General features: G+C 49.7%; 1 protein-coding gene across 5 annotated transcripts in view; it reads left to right on the forward strand.

Annotated features, from left to right (window-relative positions):
* SRGAP3 (SLIT-ROBO Rho GTPase activating protein 3) overlaps positions 1 to 15,789 on the forward strand; it is a 132,010-nt gene that overhangs the window by 42,628 nt on the left and 73,593 nt on the right. The window contains exon 1 of one of the 5 annotated variants that reach the window (XM_072875671.1): positions 14,402 to 14,468. The exons of the other annotated variants lie outside the window; for them this stretch is intronic. Coding sequence (XP_072731772.1) covers positions 14,417 to 14,468 — 52 coding nt within the window. The 5' untranslated portion in view covers positions 14,402 to 14,416. Of the gene's footprint in view, positions 1 to 14,401; positions 14,469 to 15,789 lie in introns of those variants that run through there. 5 annotated transcript variants of the gene reach the window in all.

Below are 15,789 nucleotides of genomic sequence, written 5' to 3' on the forward strand. Positions count from 1 at the left end.
GCCTGTGCTTGCTGTGCTTTCCATTGCCCTGCACTTCACAGGCAGGCATTTTTACTGCAGCCATGGGAGAGATCTGGGCTGAGGCTCGCGGGTGAGGCACTGCAAGTGGAGCGGTGTCTGGTTGTAACCTGCTTTGCTGCTGCTCTCTGAGGAATGCTAATCCTGCTTCTGGCTCGTCTCCTCACAAAGCAGGAGAAAACATGAAAATATGCATTTTTTTGCCTCCTAAATTTAGTCCCCAAAGCTTGTCTGGTCCCAGTGGCAACTCGATAAACCACAGCTTAAAGTGAGGGTCAGCCACATCTCCAACATCTCTCTGACAAGGACGTGGGTGAATACCTGCTGCAGGGACTCTGGCTGTGTGCATACTTCTCTTCCTGGAGAGAGGAAGGGAACAGAACCAGTTTGGGTTAATTTGCTTAGTTTCTGTGGTACAGAGTGAAATAAAACAGACCCTGTGCTGAGTGCGAGGCAGCTCCAGGAGTTACCCCAGGCTGGCTCTGAGAAAGCTAGCTTAGATACCGCTGCTAAATAGCCTGAAAAATGCAATGCTCTGCTGAAAAACCACTCTGTGGAAACAGGTTCTCCTCTGTTGCTGCAGATGTTTTTTTTGGCCAGAGCAGGCTCCCTGGACCCAATCCCCACTGATTGCGAACCGGGGCTGGCTGGGTGCCTCCTGGCCACGCAGCCGCCCGAGCTGCCAGGGCATCGCTTCCAGCAGAGCTGCAATCCACAGAGCCCGTGGGTTTGCTCCAGCTTTTGCATGCTGGGGCTGATTTTACTTCTTGTTCGGTTCCCTCTTGCCTTTGCCCATTTCCATTTAAACACTCGCATCTCTGCTAACGTATGTTCCATACTGCTCAGAGGTGGCTATAAAAAGTAGGTGTATTTTAAGAACTGGTTAAATGTGTTCTTGCTGCAGTTCCTTTGGGCCGGATTCTACCTTCAGTAGCACTGGAGTAATCCTGGAGTAACTCCTGGTGGTGGTTTTAGGTGGACCGTATCACACTTTTCCTTACTCTAAATGTTAAAGCCTAGCTAGTTGAAGTGGTAAGGGACTCAGGGCACTGAATTACTTATAGTGTGATTTTTACCTTAATTTCTATTTTTAATGCTTTCTGCTAAAACTAGTACTGATGTGGTGGCTGTCAAGTTTGTAACCTGGGTCCTGTGCTTTCCTTGCTTCAACTGTGTATCTCTGGCTGCTTCATCCACCAGCATTGCTGCTGTCCCTTGCACTGATGTGAATCTTGTATATTTGAAACAGAAGTCCCTGGAGGAGGGGGCTGTGGGGCAGCGGTCCCTGCCTGCCCCTGCCTTTGCTGGGGCATCCCAGCCCGTGCTCCCGTGTGCCCTGCAGCGTGCTGCTGGCGGGCTGTCAGATATGGCTGTTGTGCAGCATTGCAAGCGCTGTCCTTTCTCGTTACAGTGGACACCCTTCCCCACAAGATCTACTAATCCACTGCCTGTGCTTACGCTGTAAATCTGGTCTGTGTGCTCCGTAGGGGTCGGATGTTCTGGCTTCTTACTCCCACCATTGGAAGCAGGGACACACACACACACACACTCTCACATTCACACTCACATGTGAACACGTGCCAACTCTCTCTCGTTCCTACTTGCTGCGTTACAGTCTGGTTTTGAGACATACTTTCTGTGCCAGAATTTTGTTGCAAAATCCTGAGTCATTTCTAGTTGACTGACATGGCAATTTTTGTTAAGAAGGAAGGAAAATTATTGTCCAAAAAGAATTATTTACTCTCAAAAGGAGGAAAACTGTTGTACTTGGATAATTCAGTGTCCTGACCTGTTTTTTAAGGTATCACGTGGTTGGGTTTTCCGTACTGCTCATAAAACCTTTGGCTGAAGCTTGTTAGAGACTGAAATTGAAGAGGAGACCTTATGGTGAAGGTAAACTCATGTTACTGTACAGGTTTCAACTGCTCAGTTGCTGAAAATTGCTCTTTGAAGACCTGATCTGCAGCTGGACCGGGAAGCAGAAGTCTGTCCGTCAGCCCCGGTCTGTAGGTGAGACTAAGCATGGTGGGACCTATGTCTAGAGCTGGGCTCTGTGCTGAAGTCCACATCTGTCTCCGTTTTCACTTCTGTGGCTCTGACAGAGATCTGGTCAGAGGAGACACGGCTGCAATGGACTTCTCGACAATCGGGTGCTGAGGAAGGGGCAGCAGGACCAAGGACGAGAAGCGATGGTATTCGCAGTGAAGGTGTGCACCATGGCTGAGCTGGGTAGTAATGCTGCAACAACCCACAGATCTGAGTGGAGCTGTTCAGGTGGCCGAGGGAGGCTGGAGACCTAGTTTCCATGAATGGGAATAAAACATGAAAGCACACTGGCAGTTTAGCCATCTCAGCATATGAAGCTGTATTGCCTGAAAGGACGGTGTTACTGGCCGGTGGAGGCAGTAACAATGGAAGCAGGATCCAGGAAGGCAATGGAAGCAGGATGCTGCTGCTGTGGGCTGCTCTCTGGGTGGGAAGTTCACCCCATCCAGTAAGTGACTGGGCAGATAAATGAAAAAATAATCTATCAAGAGTTACTGAACCAATACAGGTTTGTGCCAAAGACACCTGAACAGGGAGGAGTTGGGAAGGTGGGATCCATGATTCCTAAATTTTGTGGGAGGTTGTTGTCCATCCTGCACCTGGCCCTCAGCATTGCTGCTAACCTTGGATCGCTTGGTCTTCGGGGTGAAGCTCTGAGTAACGAGTCTCTGCTGGGAGCAGAACAAAACCAGCTCTTTTCTGGAGGGACTAGTGAAAACTGCAGGATCCTGCATGTGTCTCAGAACAACTCCAACCACCAAACATTTCCAATGGGAAGTTTGGATTCAAATGTGTGGACTTGGCCATTCCTCCTGTCAGTCCTTCCTGTGTCATCCTGCTTCTGAAGGAATCGTCTGTAGTTATCTCGATGGGACTGGGATGTTTCTTCAGTTATTGGAAGATAGGGTATTAAATGACTAAATTCTGCTCTGTTTTTCCTCTCTTCTCTAATAATGCTGAACATCTTGCCAAGTTCTTTAGAAAACAGTGTAGTCATCAGCGCATTGAATTCATTAGGGGTTGGCATTTAGACAGTGTGCAAGAGCTGCTGACGCCCCATGGAAAAATTTGCAATACATTCACTTGAGGACCAGTTTTGCTTAAGGATTTATCTGGATGTTTTTTGTTCACTCTTGAATTTGTTTTTCTTATTAGGAAAAGATATTTTGACTCTGAAATTCAGCTTTTAAAATTTATTTTCTTTTTAAGAAATAATTTCCCTTTGCTATTTTTTATAGTCAGTAGGCAATATCAAAAGAGCTTTTTGTCTGTGATAAAACATAGCAGCCAGGTAGCATGAGCTGTACTGCTTCTGGCACTTCTTCTGCTTTCCATCTTGCTTCCACGGCACGGCAGCCTTTCCTCCTCCAAGCAGGGCCTTTCTCCTGGAAGTGGGTTTGCCTTCTCCTTGGTCTCAGAAAGCAAGGACCACGTTATCCCCTGACGACACCTTGCTTCACGCCGAGAGCACCCGGGGAGGCGGCTGCTCTCCGTTGCGGTCGGTGTTCCCAGAGTGCAGGGAAGCTGTGGCTGACAGCAGAAACGCCTGTCGGTGTCTGGTCCGGGTACTCCCACCAGTCGGCTGTCTTGGACAGCGGGCTTACACTTTCCATCTGGTGTGCGCGTGTGTGGTTTGAAGTTCTGTTTCCATTTTTAAATTTAACATAATTGCAACACACCATTATATTTGTTGTCAGACAGTCTTTATCCACGGAAAGTTTTGGTCTTGAAGCTCCGCTAAAGTTGAGAATAAACACTGGTTTGTTTTGGTTTTTTTTCCCTTTCCTGTCCAAGGAACGCAGGCTGTTCTAGCAGGGCAGAGTTGTCCGAGCTTGGCAATGCTGCATGCAAATGGAAGAAAACTGGGTGCTTTGCTTCACCCGAAACGCTTATTCTTCCCTGCTGCTGGGTAGTGCCTCTTCGTGAGCCAGGCTGGCCGTTTCCAGATCTGCATCCAGAGTCAGTTCGTAAGGGAAATGCGCTGTCAGTAACTTCTGTAGGTTTGGACTACAAAAGCTTACAATGAATGCTATCACCTCACCAGCTGAAGCGGCCACCGTCGTGTGCATGGGTCAGAAGGAGAGTAAACAGGAGCAAGTGAAGAGCAACGTGTGAGATCTGCTGCCGCAGTGGCTCTCAGCGGGAGAGCCTTGGCTCATTTGTTCTTAAGTGCTTGCCCAGCTTATTTTTAATTATTTCAAGACTTCATTGTCGCCACCTCAGCTTTGATCTTTGTTCTCAGACATCGAGAAGCTGCCCTTGTCTTCCTTTGTTCCCTATATAAGACGAGGGGCTGCTCCGTGTCTTGTACAAAGAGGATCTCCCCAGGTATAAGGTGGGCTGAGCATCTCCAGCGGGGTGAGGAGGCGTGGGACAGGGAGCACTGCAGGGAGCCCTCCCCTGGCCATGCTGTCTCCTGGCTGCTTTGACATGTTCCCATGGGCTTATTTACAACACCTTTAGGACATGAGAAGTGGACGTTACATAAGTCTTAAGGCAAATTCAGCGCTCTCGTAAGCGTGGTATCTGCTTAAACCAGGACTAACTTGATTTGAGAGGTTTCTTGGGGAAAAGTTGATGCCCTGAATTTTCAGTGTATAGGTCAGAGAAAAGTTGTCATTGCATCAGTGTTGTGGTTGTTTTATTTTTCTCCTTTTGTTCACTGCACCACTGACTGATTTAAGCCATTGATGATTTTGATTACAGGTTCTGCATAACAGCAGATGTCTGGGCGAGACAAACCTTGTGCATGTACAGTCTCCTACAGTGGGAGCCTGTCCTGTCTTAGCAGTTGCATTTTGTCTTTATTTATTTTGTGGGAGTAGGCTTGTTTGTCATCCAGGAAGATATTTTATGGTCTAGAAAGATACATGAATTCCGGTATATCGTTTCTAGTGAGATGGAATTCCCCTCTCTGAAGTGCCAGTGAACAGTAAAATGGAAATAGCTGTGTTAGCTCTAACCAGAGAGTATCGGAAGATCATAAGCTGTTTCAGATCAGGTTTGTGCTACTCCTACATCTGCTTTTCTCATGAAGGATGCCTTCCTAATTTGTGTTCTTAAAGTGTAAAAGCAAAAAATGATTCAGTTTGTTTTTGAAATTTTATGACTTTCATTTGCTTTTTGAACATCAATGTGAAAAATGGGGGAAAAAACCAAAACAAAACCAAAACCAGTGTTTTCTTAAATCTGGCCTAACCTGTTGCACTTGCTACAGCTACAGTGGTTTCCTGAGAAGAGTGCTGGATGCTGTAGGGTGACTTGTCTATGCTCCATTTAAAAAGAGGGGGGAGGAAGAGTTTCTTTCATAGCTGATGTGGAGCTGGGAGAGGCTGCAAAGCATTGCCTTCAGAGCAGAGCAGCCACACCAGTGCTGTGAGCTGGGACACCCCGCTTTGAAATGAGGCATTGACATAAATCTCTAAATCAGGTGGTCTGACCCACTGGGGTTCAAACACACCTCAGTGGAAGGTCTCTTCTCTATTAGGTCCCATTTATGTGCTGTGTTAAGGCCTTGAGTAGCTGCATGTTGTGTTGTATGGCCTGAATCCTCGCTGCAGGGGGGTTGTAAACTGTGCTGTTGGAGGAAAGGACATGGGACAACTCTTCTGCTCTGGCATCCACCTCCCTGTCTCTTCTCTTACCACATGGTTGCTTTCTACCATAAGCCCCAGCACAGAACCTGTGGCCTGGAGAGGAGGAGTGGGGAGTGAGGTGGCCACGAGCAATGACTCTGGTGCTTCCTCCAGCTCTTAATGTTTCTCCAGACCACTGTGCTGGTATCTGCTCTGGTCTTTCCAGGTTTTTGGTTTGGTTTCTGCAGACTGTTGGGGAGGGGTGTGGGAAGAAGAGGCTGACTTGGCGGGTAGGTCTTTCTCTGCTGGTGGTGTTTCATGTTATGGTGCCTCTGCTTGGGAGAGCTGAAGTGTCACAACGGTGGACCCTTTGGCTTGCATTGCTTTGCAGAAAGCTGCTGCCTGTTGTCCCTGTGCAAAGGCATTGGCTTCTCTGCCAGGGAAAGCACGAATGCCTTGCTGAACCCTTCTGATCAGTAGTTACCTGTGGTGGTGTAAAGCTTGTTCATATTGGGGTAAAGGAGCAAACCGATTTCATGAAAAGGATAACACTTGCTGCCCTTGCCTCAGCTTCTGTGTGTTTGGCTGAGTTCCTGTAGGGTTAGGGGGCCCCAGCCCGCAGGGACTGCACCAGGACGCTGTTTCGGGAATGCAGTGTGGTAGAAGGGATTTGCGCTCCATGGAGACGGCTAGAAAGCCATTATAAACCCATTTTTACCCACACTCCACTTGGGCCTCTCAAAGGTGATGCATGCAGAGATAATTCTTGTAGCACTGATATGATGGGCTGACCACGGTATTAAAATGTTAATGGAAAAAGCCTAATGAAGGACAGTAAAACACTAGACAGTGCACCCTGGTATGCACCCGTTTGCCCTACAGTCTGCGTGTACCTGTCTTGGCCAGGGCTGCTGCGCCCAGGAAACGGGGCCAGCGGAAAATAGCTGAACAGAGTTATTTACCTGTTCATTTTTCTGCAGGTTCGTTGGGTTTTCAGGGGAGTCTTGTTAGAAACAAAATGCATAGGTAACTGGAGAGAGCAGGAGGGAGAAAACTAAGCTGTGAGCTAGCGTGTTCCAGTTGCATTGCTGCCAAAGTCAGCAGGAGAAGGCAGTAACCTCCTGCCTGGCTGGTGCATTGCTGGGAGAAGCTGCGGGGGTTTTGCCTTCTCCTCCCCATGCAGCAGTGGCACGGCTGCTTGCAAAGCTTTGGGGGCAATAGGTATTTAGGTATTAGAACATGGGCCTGATGGGGCGTGTGACTTTGGGCACCTACTCCCTAGTATAACTGTGTTGTGCTCTCAAGGGTACCAGCACAACCAGTTCATTTCTATTGTGTTGTTTTGGTTGGAGTTAATTTGAAGGGAGGATTGCTTGTTTAAAACTGTTTATGCAGAGACCATATAGAAATGGAATTTTTCTTAATGGCTTGGCTGCTTTTTTGCTGCAGGTGTGGTAAGGAGCCTCTTGTGTGTCAGGATGCTTGGTCCAGGCTTGCAGGAAACCCCAGGACCTGGCCATGCCCCCCACCCCCAGGAGTGAGGGGTGAGCGAACAGGGGCTTGGGCAGGGTCCAGAAACTGGCTTGGTTAGCAGCAAAACGAAGGTGGCATTTTCCTAACCTGGGCTGCCCTGAGCTGCTAGTCGGGGCTTCCAAACACCATGTTTCCTCCCCGGGGATGCTGCCCCTCAGGCCCCCCCGCACCCTGCCCTGGGCTCCCTCCAGGGCAGGGGGTTTCTGAGGATGGAAGAAATCACTCAGCTCAAGATCTAATTTCTTACCCTTTCACTTCCTTTTTTAGTAGTTACGAATTAAAAGGTTACCTTACAGCCCAGCGAGTAACCATGTAAGGGCTTGGTGTGGGTACGAAGGCAAAACCGGGGCTGTTTGATGGAAGTGCCTTTGGTTTGCCGCTGTGTCCGGGAGCGGGCTGGCTCCTGATGTGCTCCCTTAGGCTGGGGATTAAAGACACGCATGAAAAAACTGTATGAAAAATGCCAATGCCACATGAATTGTTTTCAGACTTGAGAGAAGTGGTTTTTTTCTGTCTCTTTAAATCCAAAACTTCTAGTTTCGGATAAAAGGCTTGTCTCGTTCCTCGTTTTACTAAGAGCCAAATCTCTTGTCTCTTTCTAGACAGGGTTGTTAATAATGACATGTAAGGGAAGGAGGGAGGCTTGCTTGCTTGCTTTGGGCTGTTTGCTCAGCTCCTTCCCTGAAGCTTTCACAGGCATTCGCCACGCCAAGGGTACCCTCAGGCTGGCGCTCGGGGGATCTGCGCGGCAGGAAGGAGAACACATGGCTGGCAGCTCTGTGTTTGAGACACTTCAGTCTGGGGTCCTTGTAGCTCCTTGGCTGTTTAAGCTGAATAGTGTCACTCTTGGGACCCGCCGAAGCCTTGGCCCGGATTCAGCTGTGGCGAGATGGATGCTCCTCTGGCAGCACTGTCCCTCAATTCCCTTTGCTGCTGCTGCTGCTGAACCGCATCAGCGGTGGGTGCTGGCTGTGGAGCAGGGTGAGACGGATGGATGAAAAGCACCGTGCCAGGGAGCGGGAGCGTCCTGTGGGCACGTCATACCGCGTGGGCTCTCAGGGCTCTGCCCTGCCTATTTTCACACACATGTAACTGTCCCCGGAGGCCGAGCCCAGCTCCCTGAGCATCGTGCCTCGGGGGGGTTCTGGCCGCTGTCGGGGCTGCGCTGGCAGCTGCCTGGCCTGGGGCAGGTGGGTTTGGTTGGTGTCACGGCCCGCTTGGCATTTTAATAATGAATCCAGGCTAGCGGTGTGTTAGATGTGTGTGCGAGGGCTCTCCCAAGGGAAATGGTGCGTACTGTTGAAAAACAGGATGACAGGAAAGCACTAGAAGATACATGAGAGGTAATTCTGTGGTGAAGAGGGCTTTTAGTGAAGACAGCATATGAATAGTCTGAAGGGGGAAATAAAAGAAATTGAGAGTCAAATGGCCTTCTTAGTGTGTTCCATATTTGTAGAAGAATTGGATTCTCCTCTGAGTCCAACTAGCCATGCTATATTTGCAATAAACTATTGGGTCTAATCCCAGTTGTGAGGAAAATAATGGTTTTTGTTGCCGAGCATATTTTCTCACTTGTCACAAATCAGTGGGGTGAAACATATGTTAGAGGAACGGCTGTCCTAGGCTGCCCGTTTGGAAGATCGGCTGACAACACTGTTCTCCTGGACAGATAATACAGCATCCCCAGAGCAGCCGCTCTTGGCCCAGCCAGGGGTAGTGGGTGAGCTGCACCCAAGCCCCAGGCTGGAGGCTGGCGGCTCGGTCCTGCTCTCCCGGCTGTGCCGGGCCCGTGGGAGCACGTGGTACCGCTGGGCGAGGAGGAGGAGGAGGTGGTCTCCAAAAGCTTTCATCCCAGCCCGTTGCTAGAGAAACCCCCGCATTTGTCTGTCTCTGTCTGAGCAGCTGGAGCCTGGCCCTGGCCCTGCGGTGGGGGGCTGGGGCAGGGGCGGCCTGCCAAAACTGCCATCTCCCTGAGGAGGAGGATGCTCGCCCTCCTGGCTGGCGAGGACGCTTGCAGGGGGCCTGGCCATGGGCCACAGCTGGTGGGGCTGGGGTGTGCAGGGCTGGGCAGGCTCCCAGCCGGGCACCTCTGCGGGCTGGAGCACGGCCGCGTCCCCACAGCCACGGCTTCAGGCTTTCCCGCTCGCTGGCACACGCTTGGCTCCTGTGGTCTCTCGCGTTTCAATTCAGGCTATGCACCTTCGTGAGTCTTAACTAGCTGGGTTTTTCCACTGCCTGTTTTTCACCAGTTTTTGCACATATAGAATTGGGTTTATTTAATAAGCCCATCCTAAACTTGTCATGTATTGCCTGTATGTGAACTTTGCAACAGGTCCAGGGACTGGACCTGGGTCCTGCACATGGTCTCACCTCTTCTGGCAACAGGCTCTGCCGGGACCAAACTGAATTTTTGCTACTGGAGTAAGTGTGCGAGTTGTTGTAAAGCCGTGGTGTCAGGCTGCGAGTGTCGCATTGAAAGTGCAGCAGCAAAAAGTGCCACTGTTCATCTCATGTGGTGCTTCGACCTACGGTGGGACAAGCAAAAGTAAACGTAGCTGTGAACCATTGCACCTTCTGCCGCTGAACTTGCGGTTGCTTTGCTCAAACTTACTTTTTTTAAGATGTTTTGCTGTTTATGAAGAAAGTAATTTCTAGAGTAGCAGTACACCACTAATCAGGACTGTACTTCTGCTGGTGTTGGTTTCCACTGTGGTCGATGCCAGTTCAGGAGCTTGGCCCTTAGCAGCATTTGGGGTAAGAAGTATTGGAGCCAGGGGTTATTGGAAAAGGGGGAGACTTACAAAATAAGTGCTGGAGGACAAGATTGTCTCACTTACTCCATGTACTGCCAAAGGGTGAAATCCTAGCTCTATTGAAGCTGGTGGGAGTTTTGCCACTGTCTCAGCTGGGGCCAGGATTTCAACATGGTATTTGTAAATGCCTGAAATTGAGAGATTCTCCTGCCCAGGAGAATATGTGAACTGTATGAGGACACAAGGAATAAGTGAATAATAATAATAATAAGGAATACCACTGGTAAAAGTTGCGTTGATCTAGTGGCATTCATCTAGAGTTTGTTATATTTAAAAAAAAAATGAGACCATATGGAAAATATCCTTCAGCAAGCTGAGGGTGGGACCAGTTGAAGTAGCGGCTTGTTAATAATGAACTGGAGCTGAGCGTGCTGTCTTCATCTTGACCTCTCCACATAAGCACGTTACTTCTAATACGAGTGCTCAAATTGGCCACAGTTTGTCCCAAATTATTTTGTTCTTTGTCAAGCACTGCATCATCCATGTTGTCAGAGGTATGCTATTTGGATGTGTGTAATCGTTCTCGGGCTCCGTGCATGGCTGCCAGCATTGTCCTCACTGGAGAATGAATGAGGTGAACAGCCTAGGAGAGGAAAAAATGAGACTTATCCTGATCTACTGGCCAAGATGTCAACATCAACCCAAACAACACTTTTCTGAAGTCTTGAAAAGGTTTGGGGAATTTCCTTCATTTTACTCTTTCAGTGGCACACCGGTGAGTATCAGTTTCCAACCCAAATGCAGAGCTCCCTCAAGGCACAAGAGCTGGTCTTGCCGTGGTGGTGACCATATGAACTCCAGCATTTCTGAAGGTCCGTGTGTCGAGAACTTCAACAGAAGTGCCCCTGAGAATCAGCTCGTCTCGGGACCCTGCGTGAGCCACTGTTGGTGATGTGCTGTGTGCCGTAAGCCTGGGGCGCTCGTTCTGCTGCAGCCCCCTCGCGTGGTGGGGAACGGGGCCCAGCTGCAGCCGGTGGGCACGCCGGACTGGGCACAGCGTTGCTGTCTCTCACTGGTGCAGAGAGCTGTGCGTGTCCGGGGCCGGTGACGATCGGACTGTTTTGGAGACAAGTCTTATATTAAGAAAGCAGCCAAAAAATACCTTTCCCTGGAGATCTTTCTGGCACTTTGTGCAACAAACTTCTCTGTTGGCATCGAGCGCTGCCTTCATGCGCTGACACTGTGGAGGCTGATGCCTGATAGAAAAAGTCGTCTGAGCAACTGTAAATCTTCTTGTATTGGAGGAGGAACAGCATCTAATGTTACAAAATCCGTATGGAAAGGACTGCTTCCTCTGTGTAGCTCTTTGCCGTTTGCTGCAGAAGCACGCTGTTTTGCTGCAAACCACACACACAGAACTTCAGCCAGGCTCAGCGGTGTGGTTGCGTTGTAGTGACCATAATGTCAAAACATGCCGCCTCTGAGCCCCCTGCCCAGCCGTAGGCTCATAGGGCCGTCAAGCACCGGCTGCCCAGTCATCCCACCCAGCCGTTGCCCGTAAGCAGCACCGTGCTATCATGTTCACGGTGTTATCAACTGCCAGAGTAGCTACGTCTTCTCCCATGCCTCCAGCTGGCTGACCCAGAATCTTAACGATTTTTTTCCAATTTCTCACCTAGTTTTCTTCATGGCGAGTTTACATCTATTTATCATATGCTAATACTCTTTCTTCAGTTTTAAATTGTTCCTTTCTTGAGTCTGCTCCCCCAGAGACAGCAGTTGTATATGCTCTCAGCTGTTGTTTTCCTGAGCTGGCTTTTGAATAGCTCTGTCAAGTTTTTGGGTGGGGTTTTTTTTTTTGCAATTTTTTAATGTTGCCATTCATTTACAAACCTGCCAAAGGCTGAATGTAAAACATTTTTCTCATCTCTATGCTGTCTCTAACACTCGCGTACCACTTGGCTGTTGGTGGTGGGAGGCTGTTTGCAGCGGACTTATCCCTGCTCAAGACATGTCACCCTGTGCACAGTGCTCTGTGTTGCGGGGCTGGCCATGGGGGTCGTGCTTGCTTTCCTTCTGTGTCCCCTCTGCTGCACTCGGAAGCCTTTCTCTGGCTTTCAGAGGAATGCGAGTGTTTTTGGGGGTCTTTGACTGATGAGGGGCTTCTGCTGTATTTGGGATCTCAGTAGTCTGGATTGATGGTGGGACCTGTCACTGGGGCTCTGCAGGGCCACACTCCCCTGCGTTGGGCCACGTTAAACATGGTCCTGGAGGCCGCGGTGGTTGTCATCCCGCCCACCGCCCCGGGGAGGCTGCCAGGCCCCAGGACTGGAGAGTGTCTCCTCGGGAAATCTGATCGCTGCTGACATCTCACGTGGTTACGTGCACGGCCTAAGAATAACGAGCAGTCATCGGCCGCGATATCAGCTAATTGATTTGAAAATATTTACAAAAGCCAAATCCCCAGATCTTCTGATTACAGATGTTCCCTCGGCCGGATTAGCAGTCCTGCAGCCCATCTTGAGCGTTGTTGTTCTCCTTGGTTTGCCAAGGAATTTTGTTTTCTCCAACATCCCTGCTGCCGTGTTTCAGAAGAGCTGAGGAAATCGTATTTCTTGCATTTTCTACCTCTGATTCTGCATTTTAAATAACAAGACTGCTCACAGTGGAAACTCCTTTCTTATGAACAGAACCAAGCAAACTGGGAGGAAAAAAGCAGCAAGTCTTGATAGCCAGTTGTCCAGCAGAGTTCAAGGAGACTCAAGGAGCTTTTTAGCACCCTTGTTGGCAGAATGGCTCACTCTGTTGTTCTCCTTTGGCACCGTTTTGTGATTTCATATATTGTGAATTAAATCATGGGAACATTTCAGACAAACTGCTGTTGGAAACATGACCAGCTACATGATTTTATTTAATGTTTTGCCTTCTGCTTTTTGGCAAATGCTTTCAGCTCTTCCTAAAGCAGTTTGGTACGTTTTTATTGATTTCTACTAAATGTTCCTATAAATTCCAAGTTCAGAAACACGAATTGCTAGGTGGCTGTTTTTTTTCCTGTGGGCCTGCGGCATTTCTGTTCACGTCCTGATGGTGCTGGGCAGAAGCCAGAGTTGGAGAGTTTTCCTAGTGAGGTTTGCTCTTCATGGCAAGGAGCTTATTTTTAATCTAGCAAGGAAAGCTCTGAACATGGGATATTAAAAAACCATGTGTACTCGTTGAACCAAGAAAGGGTCTGAGTCCAGTTTGGGTCATTTCTTTGAGAGACCTTTAGCTTTCACAGACTAACTTGTTCCTGATGCTCTCGGAGGCATCCCATTTTCTTTTCGTTTGTCAAATTATTTTTATTCAGTGTAAATAAGGACCTGCCACCATTATGTGAATTCCAGGAGTTACCAACCTGCCATCTATAAGTGTCTCCTGTACACGCTTCTTCAACTGTGAGTAGAAGCAGTTCTCCTATTGCTGCAACTTCTTAGTAGCAGTTATGCGGAAGTGTGAAACTGGAGAGGTCGGGCTGACCATAGATAGCGTTTCATTAGATTATAACGGCTCATCCAAAGCTTTGGGGAAGAGGGGTGCAAATGAGAGTGCTTGCAGTCCAAACCTGGGCCTGGGTTGTCATTTCCAGCTGCTCCCTACTTCACTCTAATGGCCAAAGCAAACCGCTCTTCTCCAGGTGCCCTTTGGAGATGCCGCACTGCTCCACCAGCCTGTGACGCCTGACTGTCAGATCACCTGGGATAAAATGCTCAGCTGGGGGTTTCTCATTTCCAGTTGTTTGAGGGACAAAGTGGCTGTTTGGCCAGGTAACAGCGGTGCAGAGGGGGGGGCTGTGTCCATCTCCCGTGGGACAGCGGGCAGGCATGGGATCGCTCCCGGCTGCGGCGGTGCTCGGGATGCCGGTTCCTGCCATAGGAGGTGTTGGATGAGGTCCCTCCAGTCTGCCTGGGCGGTGGGTGCTACGTGGCTCTCCGCCGTGGCCCGCGTGAGGCTGTGGGTGTCCCTCCTGCACGCAGCCGGCTGAGTGCACTGGCGGTACGGGCAGTCCTGCCTGAAACCTTCAGCTGACAGCACACCCGCTGCTGGGAGCAGGAACAAAGGGGTTAATCCTTGAGTCATGGCGGGCGCCAGTCAGGTTTTTAACAGTTTAGCTTTTCCTTTGTAGACTTTACTGTAGCCTAAGAAAATGTAAACTTTTCTGTTCCCAGTTGCCTGTGCTTTGGGCTTGTCTCACTTCAGTCGTTTCAAAAAGCCAGTTCTCCGCGAGGCATGTCAGTCGAGTGCCTGGAGATGACTCCCCTCCCTCCAATTACAGAAACACAATTAGTCATCTCTTCCCGTGAGTGTCCTCTGCTTTCTAGCTTTGTCTTCCAGAGTTTAAGGTTTTGGGGTCAGGCGCTGAAGAGATATTTGTCTAACATGGAAAACATAATTGGCACTCGGTTGAAGGTTATAATTAAAGGCCTGTTAATCCCCCCTGGATGGACAGGACTGATGCAGCTCATGCTGATGCTGCTGGCCAGAGAATTGCTTGCAGACAGTGCTGGTAAAGATGGGGGGGGGGTTCAGTCTGGATTCTCAGCTGGCGCCCATCAAGGTGGCACCCTGGCTGTTAGTAGATGTCTGTGGGGTTTGGGTTCGCTGGGGATCCGCTCTCTCCGTCTCCAGTGCGTGAGCAGACTGGGTTAGAGGGAGAGGGGGAGGATGGAGGGTGTTGGGATCAAACAGCAAATGGTGGCTGCTCTGTCGGTGGGGCTGGTCTCCAGCTCCACTGTGCAGGTGGGAGACAATGGATATCCTCCGAGTGCTCCTGCCCGTTCCCTAGGCAGCAGGCACAAAGGGCAGAAAAAGGCTTTTCTGCCTGCCTGTGTTTTTTCATGATTATGTGAAAAGGCTACTTAAGAGCAAGTCCATTTTAATTGAAAGGAGGGTGCCTCTTAAATGCAGCAGCAAAGTGACTATGGAAGCAGGGGAGCGACAATGCAGGCGCTGTCGGGGGCTGTGGTTGTGAGCGGCTGACTCACGGAGACCTCCGGAGCACTGAAGAATGTCGCTTTCTCTGTTATTGCTTCTGTCTTTGCATTAATGATGCCAGCAGCCCTTAATTTTGTTTTCTACTGCAAACCTTTTCCATTTAACATGCAGCAACGGCTCCTGGGGTCAGTGGCCATCTCCATTTGTTTATGTGACTGCTCGTAGCTGAGTGGCTTTAGGGTCATGGCTAGCAGGCTCTCCATGTCTGGAGAGACTGCCCTTTGCCTGGGTGCACTTAGATGGTACTGCCCTGGCTGAACTTCTGCAAGGAAATGTGAAAGTGTCAAAGCAACGTGTTATGGGAGCAGGGGAAACAAAGAAATTCTGTTGACGAAAGTCAAAATGTGCCTTTCTGATGCCTGGATGCCCAAGAGTGTCCTCACCCTCCAGTGGGACTGACATGCCACCATTGAGTCCTCCTCTGTACCAGGACTCTGGGGTGAGCCAGTGCATGTGGTGTGGGACGATGGGGAGAGGGAGCTGGGTCCGGCCTGCCTGGCTGAGGCCGGTGCTGGGCTCAGGAGCGCACGGCGAGTGTGCAGGAGGCGGTGACCCTCACCGAGCTCGTGGTGGAGGCTGCTGGCTGCGGGTCCGATGGGCACAAACTGCAAATTCCTGTTATTTGGAGCAGGGGGTGGTGAAAGCTATGGGAGCCTTGTCGAGTCTCTGCATTTGTTGCTGCTGTCTGAGCTGCCTTAAATGACCCCTGTAAGACTCAAGGAGAAATCTTTGTGCCAGATACAAAGATCAAATGAGCGGCAGTGGCTCAGATCTGGAAAAAAATAGGAGGAGGTAGGAAATTGAAAAGGTTGGAGAAGCATTATTGATATTCC

The sequence above is a fragment of the Ciconia boyciana genome, chromosome 11 (genome assembly GCF_034638445.1).
Source record: "Ciconia boyciana chromosome 11, ASM3463844v1, whole genome shotgun sequence".
Lineage (NCBI taxonomy): Eukaryota > Metazoa > Chordata > Aves > Ciconiiformes > Ciconiidae > Ciconia > Ciconia boyciana.